Source organism: Mobula birostris, chromosome 2 (assembly GCF_030028105.1).
Source record: "Mobula birostris isolate sMobBir1 chromosome 2, sMobBir1.hap1, whole genome shotgun sequence".
Lineage (NCBI taxonomy): Eukaryota > Metazoa > Chordata > Chondrichthyes > Myliobatiformes > Myliobatidae > Mobula > Mobula birostris.
Window position 1 is genome coordinate 178093922 of NC_092371.1, and position 17086 is coordinate 178111007.

Consider the following 17086-nt stretch of genomic DNA (forward strand, 5'->3'; position numbering starts at 1 on the left):
TCCTGTACTGCTGCAACAAAATAAAATTTCATGACATAAACCTGATTCTGAAATGAGTCTCTAATTGTAGACAGAGAGTGGGAAGGGGGCAGGGAGAGAGAAGGGAGTGGGAAGCATGAGACATTCTCCAATGATCAATAAACCAATTGTTTGGAATCAAATGACCTTGCCTGGTGTCTCAGAGCTGGGTGGGTCTGCACCCGCACCGCACCACACCCCGCCCCCCACCCGGCACTCCTTCTCTGCCACCTGTCCCACACCCGTCTCACGGCACTCCACCCTTACCACTCCCATGCCAGATTTACAAACTTGCTCTCCGCTCCATGTTGACAAATACAGTACTGTGCAAAAGTCTTAGGCACCCAAGACTTTTGCACAGTACTTTTACATCAGTGATAATAACAAACACACGAAAATCTACAGATGCTGGAAATCCAAGACAAAATGCACAAAATGCTGGCAGAACTCAGCAGATCAGGCAGCATCTATGGAAATGAAGAAACAGTCGATGTTTTGGGCCGAGACCCTTCATCAGGACTGGGGAGAAAGATGAGAAGTCAGAGCTGGAAGGTGGGGCGAGGGCACCTTCTTGCCCATCAGTGATAAACCCAATTCAGATTCCTTCATATTTTTATTTCCTCATTTTCTTTGGTTCCTGACAAAGAAACTGTGTAGGTTAGACAAAGTGAAACCTCTTACCTTCAACATTATCCAAGAGATGCAAGTGAATGGGGTACTCATTTCCAGCAGCAATATCAGCATGGGCAGATAGTGGCCAACATTGTCCCATATCAGAACGCTACCAAAGCCAGAAATGGCAAAGAAGTGATGGAGAGCCAAAGGCAAATCAAAGGTTTTGAAAACAACGTTGGAGCCATGGAGAGCTGCATTTTCGAACAGGAAGAAGCCAACTGCTGTCAGAATATTAAACCAGCACCAGTTCTGTTGACCGAGCATTCTGTCAGCCCACAGGACAGGATCCTTGAGGAGCGCCCAAAGACCTGCCACCAGGCCCTGGATCCCAAAAAAACCACGGCTGACGGCAAGATTCCAGAACACCTTCTCCTTTGCTGCCAGGGAGCGGTAAGTCAGCGACAGTGCAAGGCCGAACATGTGTGATAAAAGGAAAACTACAAAATAGAACATAAAACCAGCGACTATCAGAGTGCACCGGACATTCCATGAAAAATAGTTCATGTCAAAAAAGTCTTCTGACGAATCACCGTTATGAAGAGGTTTCATTTTGGCAGCAGAATCAGTCATGTTCAGTAAGCTTCTGCTTCACTGCTCAAGTAAGTAAAGCCAAGAGAGCCTTGTGAGATGGACAAACCAGCAATTACGAGTTACCTGAAGGAAAACAAGCAACAGAATTAGCATCTGAAAAGGGCAATTTGTGCGGTCTGTTCTTGTGGTTTCTTTAGGCTGATTTTCTAAAGAATGTAAATTGAATCTTCTCCCAATCAAATACTAATTTTAACCCCTCCCCCTCTCCACTAAGTAGTGGTTCTCACTTACTTACAGTTTTTGTTTGCTTTGTGGTTGTCTGTGAAGAGTAAGAATTTCAGGTTGTATACTGTATACATTCTCTGATATTAAATTGAACTATTGAACCACTGAACAGTTACTACCTATTTCTCAGTGTTCAAAGTAAAACTTATTATCAGAGTACATACATATCACCAAATACAATCCTGAGATTATTTTTCTGTGGGCAAATCTATAGAACAGTAACTGAAAACTATAAACATCAGGAACTGTTAACTGTAAACAAACTGTGCAAATGTGATACAAATAAATAGCAATAAATAACAAGCATTAAATAACAATACAAGAGTCATTAAATGTACGAAGTTATCCCCTTTTGTTCAAGGGCCTGATGGTTGAGGGGTCATAACTGTTCTTAAACCTGGTGGTGCGAGTCCTGAGACACTTGTAACTTCCACTTGATGGCAGCAACGAAAAAAAGAGTGTTGGCTGGGTGGTGAGGATCTTTAATGATGGATGCTGCTTTTCTATGACAACATTTCATGTAGATCTGCTGAATGGTTGGGAGGGTTTTACCAGTGATATACTGGCCAAATCCACTACCTTACGTAGGATTTTCCGCTCAAAGGCATTGGTCTTCAATACCAGGCTGTAATACAACCAGTCAGCACACTTTCCACCACACATCTATAGAAGCTTGCTAAGGTTTTCAATGACATGCCAAACCTCCACAGACTCATGAGGAAGTAGAGGTACTGTTCTGCTTTTGTTATAATAATATTTATATGATGGGTCTAGGACAGGTCCTCTGAGATAATGACACCCAGGAATTTAAAGTTACTGACCCTCTCCGCCTTTGAACCACCAATGATTACTGGCTCTTGGACCACTAGTTTCCCTCTCCTGAAGTCTACAATCAATTCCTCAGTCTTATTTACACTGAGTGAGAGGTTGTTGTTATTACACCACTAGTCAAGTTTTCAATCTCCCCCCTATATGTTTAAGTGGCTTGGCTGAAGTCTCAGTAGATTACGTGTGATAGGCAGTCATTATATCAGTCTTGCAAGAGTTTGCAGAAAATCTTGAGCAAAGCACACAAAATACTGGTGGGATTCAGCAGGTCACGCAGCATCTACAGAGGGAACAGTTGATGTTTTGGGCTGAAGCTCTTTATCAGGACTGGAAAAAGACAGGGCAGAAGCCGGTATAAAAGGGTGGAGAGAGGATACAAGCTGATGGGTGATAGACGTGACTAGGTGAGGGAGAGGTAGGAGGGCAGGGAATGATGTGAGAAGCTGGGAGGTGAAAGATGAAAAAGGCAAGGGCTAAAGGGGACAGAGGACTATACAGATAACAGAGGACTATACAACATGGGAGAAAAAAAATAGTTGGGGAACCAAATGGAGGAAGGGGTGGGTTATGGGAGGGTTGTGAAGATCAGGGAGGGGGAGGAGGAGGGGAAGGAGAAAGTGCCCAGTGGGATAAGGGAAAATATGTGGGAGGTGTAGAATAGAGGGGTGTAGTTACCAGAGCTTGACTGATTGTGCAGGAGGTTGAAAAAGGTCAGCCCAACACTGTGGGCCAAAGGACCCGTACTGTGCTGTACTGCTCGGTGTCAAAGAGGTTTATCAGGATGCTGCCTGATTTAAAGGGTGTGTCATATGGAGAGGTTGGACAAACTACAGTCTTCTTCTCTGGAGTGGCAGAGGCTGAAGGGAGACCTGACAATAGTTTATAAAATTATGAGAGGCAATGGCAGATTCTGAGTGTGTAAAATCAGAAACTTTTACCCAAAATACAATGCCAAATACTAAAGGGCAAGGATTTTAAGCGAGAGTGGAAAAAGATTAAAAAATGTAAAGGAGAACTTTTCATTCTTTTATACAGAGAGTGGTGGGTGGCAGTAATAGGCTGCCAGGGCAGATACAACAGTTAGTTACATCAATTAAAATGCAGGGAATGGAGGTATAAGGATCATGAACATGTTTAGTTCACCATCATGTTCAGCACAGGCATTGTGTGGTGATCCTGAGCTGTGCTGTTCTGATTATAATGACCATCAGTCTTAACAACAGTACAGTAGTGCAACTGACAGGACATTTCCCGAGATACTTGCAATGGAGAAATGGTAGGCACAGACTTTGGCAGAGAAGGAAAAGGAAACAAGACGGATTTATATAGCAGCTGTTACATCCTCAGACTGCCCCCTGGCCCTCACTGCAGGAGCACAGTAAAACACCTCACACAGTGAAACAGGGTTTCTGAGCAACATCTCCTCAGCTGGAAGGCCACATAGCTTGACAGTGACCACCTCCCCTCGGTGTTAAGATCAGGACCTCACCATCAGCACCCACTGGTTGAGTGGTCCTGACCCCAAGCAGTCAAGATCGTTACAAGTCTGTGTGCCATTTGGGTAAAATATAATTAAAAGGTCAGCACAACATTGTGGGCCAAACAGCCTTTCCTGCACTGTACTGTTCTATGCTCCAAATCTCTTCCTCCACCCACAGGATACATATCAGGGGTGTAATGCAGTACTCACTACTTACCCAGCTATATGAGTTAACAACAACCATTCTACCTTCATACTATTCATGCCAGGTATGATCTTTCTTCAAAAGCATCTCCTCCAACTAATCAAGACCTGGAAGGCAGATGCAGGGGATATCACCTTCTGCAATGTGAGGAGCAATCCACATCCACTTTGGTATCAAAAATATAGACAAGAGGTCACAGTTGTAAAAGGGAAAGTCTGTGACCAGGCAGGTAGAGCTCAGTGAAAGTGGGAAGGCAGACAGAGGAAGTGGTTTCGTTCATAAATCCAAGGGTTATGAACAAAGTACAACTGCAAGGAAGTCATATGAATTTTAATTAGACTAGCCTGCCCACAACTGGACCACTTCCCCTATTTGCTCGCACCACAATTTAGCAGAAGTAGACAGGGCCACTGAGGGCGCAGGAAATTCCAGGGATCGATGCAAAGTTAGATCCCATGATGCAAATGACTGCCAAGAGGCCCAGATGACACATTAATGGTAACTCAGACACCTACTATGACTGTGCTTCATTAAGTAGTTCCAGCATTTTCTGCAGAAGATTTTACCTTTTTGCTTCCAGGACCAAGGTATTTTTTAAAAAATCATAGAGTCAGATAGACCTTCAACCATTAGGAGGCAGTGATCATAATATGATTGAATTCATACTGCAATATGAGAATGAGAAACACCAGTCAGATGTATCAGTATCACAATGGAATAAAGGGAATTACAGAGGCATTAGAGAGGAGCTTGCCCAGGTGCATTGGAGGGGGATAATGATGGGGTTGACAGCAGAGCAGAGGTGGCTGAGGTTTCTGGGAATAGTTCACAAGGTGCTGGATAGATATGTCCCACAGAAGTAGTTCTCAAATGGCAAGGGTAGGCAACTGTAGCTGACAAGGGAAATTAAGGACTGCATAAAAGCCAAAGAAATACCATACAAGGTAGCAAAAGTGAGTGGGAAGTTAGATGATTGGGAAGCTTTTAAAATCTAAAAGGCAAATAAAAAAACCATACGGGAAAAGATGAAATATGAAATCAAACTAGCCAATAATATAAAGCAGCATACTTTATATTGAACTGAAAATTTGTTTAGACCAACATCCCCAGGGAAAGATCTGATATGCTCAGTGATGCTAAAAAACCTAGGAGAAGGGGCGCTCTTGAAGTTGCTGCATTTTTAAAACAGAGTGTGGGAGGGAGGAAGATTACCAAGTGCATGGAAAGAAGCAGTAGTAATTCCAATAAGGAAACCTGGCAAGGATCCGTCTAAACCCACTAGCTGCAGACCATCAGCATTAACATCAAATATATGTAAGATAGTGGAAAGAATGATAACAGAAAGGTTATCGTATGAGCTTGAGAAGAGGGGAATGCTGGCAAGTTATCAGAGTGGTTTTAGGAAGGGAAGGAATTCCATGGACTCCGTGATAAGGTTAGAGACTGAAATAAGAAAGGCCCAGGCACATAAAGAGTCAGTAGTTGCAGTGTTTTTTGACATTGAAAAGCCTATGATGTGATGTGGAAGGAAGGATTGTCAACTAAACTGTACAAGATGGGGGTTGGTGGGAGAGTTTTTAAATTGGATTGAAGATTTTTTGTTTGGTAGAGAAATTCAAGTTCGGATTGGATCAGAATGATCAAAACAGTACACAGTGGGAAATGGCACACCTCCAAGTAGTGTGATTAGGCTGTTACTTTTCACCATCATGATCAATGATATCTTCACAAAGGTGCCAGTGGACATAGGTAGGTCACTGTTCGCAGATGATGGGGCCTTGTCGAAAAGAGGCAGGAACATGGAGCATATAATCAGGAAACTACAAGGAGCAATTAATGAAGTGGTGGAGTGGGGTTATGATTGAGGATGTAGATTTTCAGCAGAAAAAACTCAAACTGTATTGTTCACCAGTAAAAGAATTGAGGTAGGAAAGAAGTTAAGGACGTAAGGGATTGAATTAGAAAGGGTTGGATCATTTAAATTTCTGGGAGATTCACAATTAACATGGGCAGACCAAATCAGGAAAGTTGAGGAGAAATGTAAAAAAGTAATAGATGTGATGAGATGTTTGACTGGTAGGGAATGGGGAGCAAGAGAATGTATGTGGCTTTAGTAAGATCTGTGTTGGACTATGGAAATATAGCATATGGATCAGCAGTTAGGTCTCTTATAAGGAAACTGGATGTGATTCAGGCTCAGGCTTTGAGAGTGTGCAGTGAGGCTTTTAAAACATCATCAGTATCATCAGCCCTACAGGTAGAAGTGGGAGTAATGCCTTTGGAACCAAGAAGGATGCAATTGATGGCAAACTACCAGGCTAATTTGCAGGGGCACAATAATTCTCACCCTGCTAAAGGAGTGTTGCAGGTGTGCTGGGAAAATGGGTGGTTTCAGAGGAATAACTTTAGTTGGGTAGGGAAAGATATTGCTAAAGAATGTGGAGTGTTTGATCTAAGGATAAGTCCTTCAGTAGTTTATCCGGTTGTAGCTCCATGGAAGCTTGTATGGCCTGACATAGACTGGCATTTGTTAGAGGTAAAAAAGATAGGAAAATATAAAACTGATTTGGTAAGTGCATTTAACTGTCATGTGATGGAAAAGTATACAGATTATACTCAGATTTATACGGATGGTGCTAAGGAACCTGAAACAGGAGTGACAGGGTTTGGGGTGGCTATACCAGCAAAAGAAATTGGAATCAGCAGAAGAACATCTAATAAGTTAGGGGTGTATACAGTGGAGATGCTGGCAGTGTTGGTTGCGGTGCAATGGGTGGAGAAAGTCAAAATGTTCATATGCTCAGATTCATCCTCAGTTCTAGCAAGTTTAAGGTCTTTTCACTTAGACAGTCGGCAAGATGTACTTTATGAAGTCCTTCAGTCAGTCACAAGAATTGCAAATCAGGGAGGTCAGGTAAAATTTCTTTGGGTTCCAGCACACGTAGGGGTGAAGGGGAATGAGTTGGTAAAGAGGGCATTAAAGAAAGAAAATATGTTACAGGTACTACAGTAGTTAGTGGATACGGAAGAGAGGAAACTGTGTGGACGAGATTAAGGTTGAGGCACTGTGCATTAAACAAAACATTGAAAATGATAGGGAAACACCAGACAGGATTGTGAGAGGAATGTCAGGAAGAGGAGTCAGTAGAACATGTAGTTCTGAGTTGCAGGAAGTATGGGATACAGAGAGAGATGATGATAATCAATCTAAGGGAACTGGGAGTGCAGGAATTCACATTAAAAGGGTTGCTGGGCATGGGTGAGAGAGCACAGGTTAGGGTAGTTTTAGTTTTCTTAAGGGGTACAGGGTTTTTTTTTAATATAGGATATGACGGATAAGCAGGAATAGGGTACTAGGATGGCCAAAGATGGGAGGATAAAGTGTAGGTAGGGGAGAGGGGGGGGGAGAGGGGGGGGGAGAGGGGGGGGGGAGAGGGGGGGGGGAGAGGGGGGGGGGAGAGGGGGGGGGGAGAGGGGGGGGGGAGAGGGGGGGGGGAGAGGGGGGGGGAGAGGGGGGGGGGAGAGGGGGGGGGGAGAGGGGGGGGAGAGGGGGGGAGAGGGGGGGGAGAGGGGGGGGAGAGGGGGGGAGAGGGGGGGGAGAGGGGGGGGAGAGGGGGGGGGAGAGGGGGGGGGAGAGGGGGGGGAGAGGGGGGGGAGAGGGGGGGGAGAGGGGGGGGAGAGGGGGGGGAGAGGGGGGGGAGAGGGGGGGAGAGGGGGGGGAGAGGGGGGGGGAGAGGGGGGGGGAGAGGGGGGGGGAGAGGGGGGGGAGAGAGAAGGGATTTAGAATGTAAGTCTATTGCACACTCCAGAGCAGAAGGTGGCAGTAATGCACCATTAAGCTGGGTGCCAACCGCCGTAAAACAAGACGACGACGAAGAAGAATTGTTTAGTCATAGAAAGAGTAAAAGGAAGGCGAGAGTTGATACTGGACCACTGGAAAACAATGCTGGAGGTAGTAATGGGAGACAAAGAAATGTCAGATGAACTTAGTAAGTACTTTGCATCTGTCTTCACTATGGAAAACACTAGCAGTATGCCAGAGGTTTGTTAGTTTCAGAGACCAGGAGTGCTCCCTCTCAAATTCTGTTGCTATTACAAAGGAAAAAGCGCTAGGCAAACTCAAAGGTCTTAAGATGGATAAGTCACCTGGACCAGATGGACTACATCCCAGAGTTCTGAAAGAGGTTGCTCAAAAGATAGCAGGTGCATTGGTTATGATCTTTCAAGAATCACTTGATTCTGACATGGTCCCACAGGACTAGAAAATTGCAAATGGCACTCCACTCTTTAAGAAGGGAGGCAGGCAAAAGAAAGGAAATTATAGGCCAGTTAGCCTAACCTCAGTGGTTGGGAAAGTGTTGAAGTCTGTCATTAAGGATGAAGTTTTGGGGTACTTGGAGACTAATAATAAAATAAGTCAAAGTCAGCATGGTTTCTGTAAAGGGAAATTTTACCTAACAGATCTGTTAGAGTTCTTCGAGGAAGTAACAAACAGGGTGGACAAAGGAGACAGTGGCTGTCATTTACTTGGATTTTCAGACGGCATTTGATAAGATGCCACACATGAGGTTGCTTAACAAATAAAATCCCATGGCATTACAGGAAAGATACTGGCATGGATAGAGGAATGCTGACATGCAGAAGGCAGCGAGTGTGAATAATGGGGGTCTTATCTGATTCGCTGCCAGTGACTAGTGGTGATCCTCAGGGGATAGTATCCGGATCACTACTTTTCATATTGTTTGTCAATAATTTACATAATGGAATTGATAGCTTTGAGGCAAAGTTTGCAGATGATACGAAGATGGGGGTGGTGTAGGGGTAGTGCTGAGGAAGCAATACGATTACAGTAGATAAATTGTAAGTATGGGCAAAAAAGTGGCAGATGGAATACAGTGTTGGGAAATGTATGATAATGCATTTTGGTAAAAGAAATAAAAGTGCAGACTATAATCTAAATGGGGAGAAAATTCAAACATCAGAGGTGCAAAAGGACTTAGGAGTCCTCGTGGAAGCCTCCCAGAAGGCTAGTTTACAGGTTAAGTCTATGGTAAAGGCGGCAAATGCAATGTTAGCATTCATTTCAAGGGGAATAGAATATAAAAACAAGGCGATAATGCTGAGGCTTTATAGGACACCAGTCAGGTCACCATTTGATGTATTGTCAACAGTTTTGGGCCCCACATTTCAGAAAACATGAATTGTCAGTTTTGGGCCCATTTCAGAAAACATGAATTGTCATTGGAGAGAGTCCAGAGGAAGTTCAGGAGGATGATTTTGGGAAAGAAGGGTTAACATATGCAGAGCATTTGGTAGCTTTGGGCCTGTACTCCCTGGAATTTAGAAGAATGTGGGAAAGGATCTCATTGAAACCTACCAAATGTTGAACGGACTAGATAAAGTGGATGTAGAGAGGATGTTTCCTATAGTGGTCCAGAACTAGGAGGCACAGTCTCAAAATTGAGGGGCGATCCTTTAGAACGGAGGTAAGGAGGAACTTTTTTAACCAGAGAGTAGTGAATCTGTGGAATGCTCTACCACAGACAGCTGTGGAGGCCAAGACCGTGGGTATATTTCAAGTGAAAACTGATAGCTTCCTGATTGGTCAGGTCATCAAAGGTTATGGCAAGAAGGCAGGTGTATGGGGTTGATTGGGATCTGGGATCAGCCATGATGGAATGGTGGAGCAGACTCGAAAGGCTGAGTGGCTAATTTTGCTCCTTTGTCTTACGGTCTTAACCCAATTGATCCATGCCGAGCAAGCGAGCCCCATCTGCCTGTATTTGGTCCACAGCCCTCTAAACCTCTCCTATACATGCACTTATCTGGATGGCTTTTAAATGCGGCTAATACGCCTGCCTCAATCACTATTTTTGGCAACTTAGTCTAAATACACACCACTTTCTTTGTGAAAAAGCTACCCCTAATTAACCTTCTAAATCTCTTGTTTCTGATCCTAAACCTACACCCTCGTATTGTTAGCACTCCTTCCCTGGGAAAAAGACCTTGTGCTTTCACCCTGTCTGCACTCTCATAATCTTATATACCTCCATCAAGTCAGCCCTCAATCTCATCATCAGGAAGTCAGCCATTAGTGACCCCAAATGCAAACCTGGAGGAAGGAGGAGGGTGTGCAGTTTCCTGACCCCAAACCTTTCTTGGCGATTCAGGGGTCTTGAAAAGTAAACCATACTAGTATGAACAGCGAAGGCAATGACACCAGAATTCCAGAACTCCTTCTCTATTAAACATCAGTAGGTTTATTTTACAATGATAAGGCAAGGCAATCCATGGAAGATTGGCCTGATAATCCAACAACTGCTGGGTGGAATGTGAACTCAGTCGAAGTTACTGGTCCAGCGACTTGACCATTGCAACAGGATAGACCACAGCGGTTAGTCCTCTTGGCACAGAGGAGTCAATGAGGGGTCGCTGGAAACATTAATATACACAAAGGGAATTGACAGTAGAGTGTTCTACAGATAGATTGGGGGGGGGAAAGGGTGGAATGGAGTGAAGGTGAGCAACGAAAGGATCCACAATAATGCATGGGAAACCTGTAAGAATGCACTGATCTAGGTTTGGATTCCACAGACCAGGTGGCAGATTGAAAGCAACACGACCCCACCAACAGTCCTCCCAAGCCTGAACAAGGAAGCTAAATGGTGTACATAAACATACTGTTCTTTGCCTTTCTGTCCACATTTGTGTTTGCTGTTCCTATTCCATATTCAACTCCGGCGACCACTGTGTGGCCTTTTGAAAGTACTGCAAAAGAGCAAGCAATGGGACAGAATCTAATTCTACTTCCAGTAAAACGGTGTGGTAACTTTACAGAGAATTTTAAACCTCAAAATGTGGAAAAAGAGAACCAAAATAAACCCACACACTTCTCACTTTGCAGCTGTTATGTCGTATTTCCTCTCGACTGAAAGGACAAGCAAAGACACAGGAAACAGCAGATGCTGGAATGTTTATGTTAATCCCACCATGTAATTTTAAAAAATTCACATTGACTGACAAGACCAGCATTTTGTACACATTTCCAATTGCAGTCATCAAGGGTAAACTGGGCTATTAACCTCTCTAGTCCTTGTGGAGAAGGTGACTTCGCACTCTGTTAGATTAGAGAATACTGAACAATGCATCAACCATGGCAAAGTGTATATTTAAAAAGGAGGTTGATAGGTTCTTGATTAATCAGGACATCAAAGGTTAGGGGGAGAAAGCAGGAAAATGGGGTCGAGAGGGATAATAAATCCGGCATGATGGAATAACACAGCAGACTCAATGGGCTGATTGTCCTAACTCTGCTTCTATGTCTGGTGTGCTGGGGACAGCCTGCAAAAAAGCAGCCAACCCAATCAACATTTCCACACAACGATCAATTACTCCGGAAGATCCCGGACATTGAGGCTTTGGAGAGGGTGGAGAAGAGGTTCACCAGGATGCTGCCTGGATTAGAGGACAAGCTATAAGGAGCGATTGGACAAACCTGGGCTGCTTTCTCTGGAGCGGTGGATGCTGAGCGGAGACCTGATAGAAGATAAGAACCAGAGTCAACAGCTGGTCTCTATTCCCCAAGGGTGGAAATGCAAAGATTATTAGAGAACATACATTTAAGGTGAGAGGAGAAACTTAGAAGACATGCAGAGCAATTTTTTTGTTACATAGAGTGGTATGTGTGTCTGAAATGCAGCGCCAGGGATGGTGGTGGAGGCGGCGGCGGACATGGCAGTGAAGACTCTGTTCTACTGTGAATGCCTGCAAGAACATGAATGCCAAGGTTGTACAAGGTGAAATAAATGCACTCTGCTAATAAGTTTACTTTGAACTTTGTGATACAATAGTGGTACTTCAGAAACTTTCAGTTAGACACATGGGGCACAGTAACATAGCAGTTAGCATAACGCTATTACATTGCTTGTGACCAAGGTTCAATTCCACTGCACTCTGTAAGGAGTTTGTACGTTCTCCCCGTGACCGAATGGGTTTCTTCCAGGTGCTTCAGTTTACACCTACATTCCAGAGCCATATAGGTTAGCACATTAATTGGGTGTAATTGGTGGCGTTGTCTCATTGGGTTGGAAGGGCCAGTTACCATGCGTTATCTCCAAAATAAATAAAAACTTGAACATGCAGGGAATGGAGGAGTAAGACCCATATGGAGGCAGAAGAGATTTAATTTGTCATTGCATTTGGCACACACACAGTGGGCCGAAGGGGTTGTTCTTCTGCTGTACTGCTGTGTTCTATTTGAAACACTGCATTGATTGTAAAGTTATAATCAAAAAACAATGGGAATACCTTTAGGAAACTATTTAAAGTAGGCCAAAGTAACATTTCAATTCATTTATCACCACAGCCATACAAATGGAAAATTGAGGGTTAATTTCTGGTCTGTCACAATATTCCACTTCTAGCGTTAGTGTGAATCTTTGCCTTTAGGTGGATCCTACACATTTATCTCATCTGATCACCAGGTATCGTAACCATATATAACTAAACAGCAATCCATCTGTATATGACCCAACTGTGTACTTTCACAATCCTCTACTAACAAGCAATCTCAATCCTACCATCATCTGCAGAACTCATTAACACATTGCGAGATGCAGGAGTAATACAGGGAGTTAGCGGAGAACCCTCTCTTTAGTTCATCAGATTGCAATCTAGCTCAATCTAATGGGATACAAGTCTGATCATATTTCCTTGCTGAACAATAATGCTTGATCTTACATAACAATTCCAATGTACAGCATTAATTTCCCACCTCAATTGAAAATGCTCAGGGAGCAAACAAAACTTTGTGCATGCTTAGACAGTTACAAAAATTTCACTATCCTTTCCATTGGTTTGGCACAACACTGTGGGCAAAGGGCCTGCTCATGTGCTGTGTTCTATATTCCAACCAGAGTCATACAACACGGAAACAGGCCCTTCAGCCCAACTCCTCTGTGCCCACCACGATGCCAATCTAAGCTAGTCGCATTTGTCTGTGTTTGATCCGTCTCCCTCTAAACTTTTGCCACCCATGTGTGTTAAATATTATTATACCTACCTCAACCACTTCCTCTCGTAGCTCATTCCATGCAATGACCACTCTTTAGGTGGAAAAAGTTGCCCATTTCTAAATCTTCAGCCTCTCACCTTAAACCTATGTCTTCCAGTTCATGATTTCCCAACCCTGGGTAAAGACTGGGCTAATTCACTCTCCTTATACCCCTCGTGATTTTGTACACTTCCACAAGGTCACATATATGTATTTTAATAATAAAATTTACCATGAAGTCATTCCTCATTCTTGCAATGAATGAAATTATAGACTGTCCAATCGTCCCTATAACTCAGTCCCATGAGCCCTGGAACCATTCTCATAAATCTTTTTTTGCACTCTTTCCAGCTTAATGACATCTTTCCCACAGCATGGCGAGTAAAACTGAAAACAATACTCCGTAAGACATAGGAGCAGATGAGGCCACTCAGCCCATCAAGTCTGTCTGCCATTCCATCATGGGTGATCCCAGACCCCACTCAACCCCATACACCTGCTTTTTTGCCATATACTTTGATGCCCTGACTGATCAGGAAACTATCAAGCTCCACCCTAAATATATCCATGGACTTCCACCTTAAGTATACCCAGGAACTTGGCTTCCAATGTAGACTGTAGCTGAGCATTCCACAGATTCACCACCCTGGCTAAAAGAATTCCTCCATACCTCCATCTAAAATGTCACCCCTCAGTTTTGAGGTTGTGCACTCTAGTTCTGTATACTCTCACAATGGGAAACATCCTCTCCACATCCACCCTATCTAGTCCTTTCAACATTCAGTAAGTTTCAATGAGATCCCTCTCCGCATTCTTCTGAATTCCAGTGAGCACAGGCCCAAAGCTGCCATACTTCTCTTATGTTAACGGATTCATTCCCGAAATCATCTTTGTAAACCTCCTCCGGACTCTCTCCAATGAAAACACATTCTTTCGGAGATGTGGGGCCCAAAATTGTTGACAATACTCCAAATGTGGCCCGACAAGTGTCACATAAAGCCTCAGCATTATCTCCTTGCTTTTATATTCTATTCTCCATGAATAAATGCATTTGCCTTCTTTACCACAGACTCAACCTATAAATTAACCTTCTGGGAATCTTGCATAAGGACTAAGTACCCCTGCACCTCCGATGTTTTAACCTTCTCCCCTTTTAGATAACAGTCTGCACTATTGTTCCTTATACCAAAATGCACTATCGTACATTTCCCAACACCGTATTCTATCTGCCACTTTTTTTGCCCATTCTTCCAATTTGTCTAAGTTCTGTTGCAATCACATTGCTTCCTCAGCACTACCTACCCCTCCTCTTGCATCATCTGCAGTTTTGCCACAAAGCCATCAATTTCATTATCAAAATCACTGACAAACAATGTGAAAAGTAGCTGTCCCAGTACTGACCCGAGGAACACCACTAGTCACTGGCTGCCGACAAGAAAAGGCTCCCTTTATTCCCACTTGCTGCCTCCTGCCTGTCAGCAATTCCTCTATCCATGCCAGTATTGCTCCTGTAACACCATAGGATTTTATCTTGTTAAACAGCCTCATTTGTGGTACCTTATCAAATGCCTTCTGAATATCCAAGTGAATGACATCTACTGCCTCTTTTGTCCACCCCACCTGCTACTTCCTTGAAGAACTCTAAAAGACTTGTTAGGCAAATTTTTCCTTTACTTGTAAACCTGGTGGCTCATCCTCATCATACTGGTTCTCATCCCTCGAGATATATTTAAGACAAGGTTGGGCAAAAGGCAGGTAGGTGGAAATGAGTCCATGATCAGAACGGTGGAGCAGGTTCGATGGGCCAGATGGCCGACTTCTGCTCCTATTTCTTATGTTCTTATGCCATATTAGTTTGAAGTACTCCCAATAGCTCTAGTAAACCTGCCAGCAAGATTATTGGTCCCCCGCAGATTCAACTGCAACCCGTCCCTTTTGTACAGGCCACACCTGTTCCATAAGGCAATCCAATAATCCAAAATCTGCCACCATATAACCATACAACAATTACAGCATAGAAACAGGCCATCTCGGCCCTTCTAGTCCATGCCAAACTCTTACTCTCACCTCGTCCCACCGACCTGCACTCTGCCCATAACCTTCCATTCCTTTCCTGTCCATATATCTATCCAATTTAACTTTAAATGACAACATCAAACCTGTCTCAACCACTTCTGCTGGAAGCTCGTTCCACACAGCTACCACTCTGAGTAAAGTTGTTCCCCCTCATGTTACTCCTAAGCTTTTACTCTTTAACTCTCAACTCACATCCTCGTTTGAATCTCCCCCACTCTCAATGGAAAAAAGCCTATCCACGTCAACTCTATCTATCCCCCTCATAATTTTAAACATCTTGATCAAGTGCCCCCTCAACCTTCTACGCTCCAAAGAATGAAGACCTAACTTGTTCAACCTTTCTCTATAACTTAGGAGATGAAACCCAGGCAACATTTTAGTACAGGGGTCCCCAACCTTGTTTGCACTGCGGACTGGTTTAATATTGACAATATTCTTGCAGACCGGCCAACCGGGGGGGGGGGTAGGGTTGCCAACGGTCAAGAGTAGCAGTCAAATGCGTTGTTTACCCAAAAGACTACAATGACCATGAAGCCTTGTACAGGCTCCAATGCGCATGCGCTTCGTGACCTGCCGATCTCCACCCACCCCCCAAGCAAATCCTTTTTGGCAATTCTGTTCGTGGGGGTGGGTGTTGATCACTACCAGAATATAGGTGATAAGTGGGTAATACACTCAATTTTAATATTAAACACAGCGCATATTTTCCTCGCATGAATATAATGATAAGTCAATTATCAGGGGAGCTTGAAGTAAGTGTTGAACGAGCTTCCAGTAGAAGTGGCAGAAGCGGTTCGATATGATCATTTAAAGAAAAATTGGATAGGTATATGGACAGGAAAGGAATGGAAGGTTATGGGCTGAGTGCAGGTCAGTGGGACTAGGTGAGAGTAGCATTCGGCATGGACTAGAAGAGCCGAGATGGCCTGTTTCCGTGCTGTAATTGTTATACGGTTATATAGGTCACTTTTAAGTCAATATCATAACATTTTAAGTAACATTTGGATATTAAATGCACAGCACATATTTTCCCCGTATGAATATATAAAATCATTGCAACACACCAATATCGCTGAATCAGTGGGAGCCCTGGGCTTGTTTTCCTGCAACAACACGGTCCTATTGAGGGGTGATGGGAGACAGCGATACTCGAAGGGGGTTCCTTATGTCCAGTCTATTCCGCGATTTAGTTTTCGTTGCATTCATTGCAGAAAACTCCGCTTCGCAGAAAAATGTTGGAATTGGAAGCAATGTTTTCAGTGCTTTCGTGGCAATCTCAGGATATTTAGCCTTGACTTTGATCCAAAATGCCGACAGAGATGTTATGTCAAACATACTTTTCAGCCCGTTGTCATTTGCAGGCTCGAGGAGTTGATCGCCTTCCCGCCCTGACACGGATGACGCGCGGATCATGACCTCGCATGCGTAATGGCTGATCAGTGGCCGTGACGGAATGAGGAAAGGTGCAGCTGACTCATATCGCCAAATCATATCACTTCCTCGCGGCCCAGTAGCACATGCTCTGCGGCCCAGTACCGGTCCGCGGCCCAGTGGTTGGGGACCACGGTTTTAGTAAATCTCCTCTGTACTCTCTTTATTGACATCTTTCCTATAATTTGGTGACCAGAACTGTACACAATACTCTAAATTTGGCCTCACCAATGCCTTATACAATTTCAACATTACATCCTAACTCCTGCACTCAATGCTCTGACTTATAAAGGCCAGCATACCAAAAGCTTTCTTCACCACCCTATCCACATGAGATTCCACCTTCAGGGAACTATGCACCATTATTCCTAGATCCCTCTGTTCTACAGCATTCTTCAATGTCCTACCATTTACCGCGTATGTCCTATTTTGATTAGTCCTACCAAAATGTAGCACCCCACATTTTTCAGCATTAAAATCCATCTGCATCTTTCAGCCCACTCTT

General features: G+C 43.9%; 1 protein-coding gene across 1 annotated transcript in view; it reads right to left on the bottom strand.

The window, feature by feature from the left end:
* cln8 (CLN8 transmembrane ER and ERGIC protein) overlaps positions 1 to 17086 on the bottom strand; it is a 36520-nt gene that overhangs the window by 11315 nt on the left and 8119 nt on the right. The window contains exon 2 of the mRNA XM_072278290.1: positions 700 to 1347. Within this exon, the coding sequence (XP_072134391.1) occupies positions 700 to 1263 (564 nt within the window). The 5' untranslated portion in view covers positions 1264 to 1347. The remainder of the gene's footprint in view (positions 1 to 699; positions 1348 to 17086) is intronic.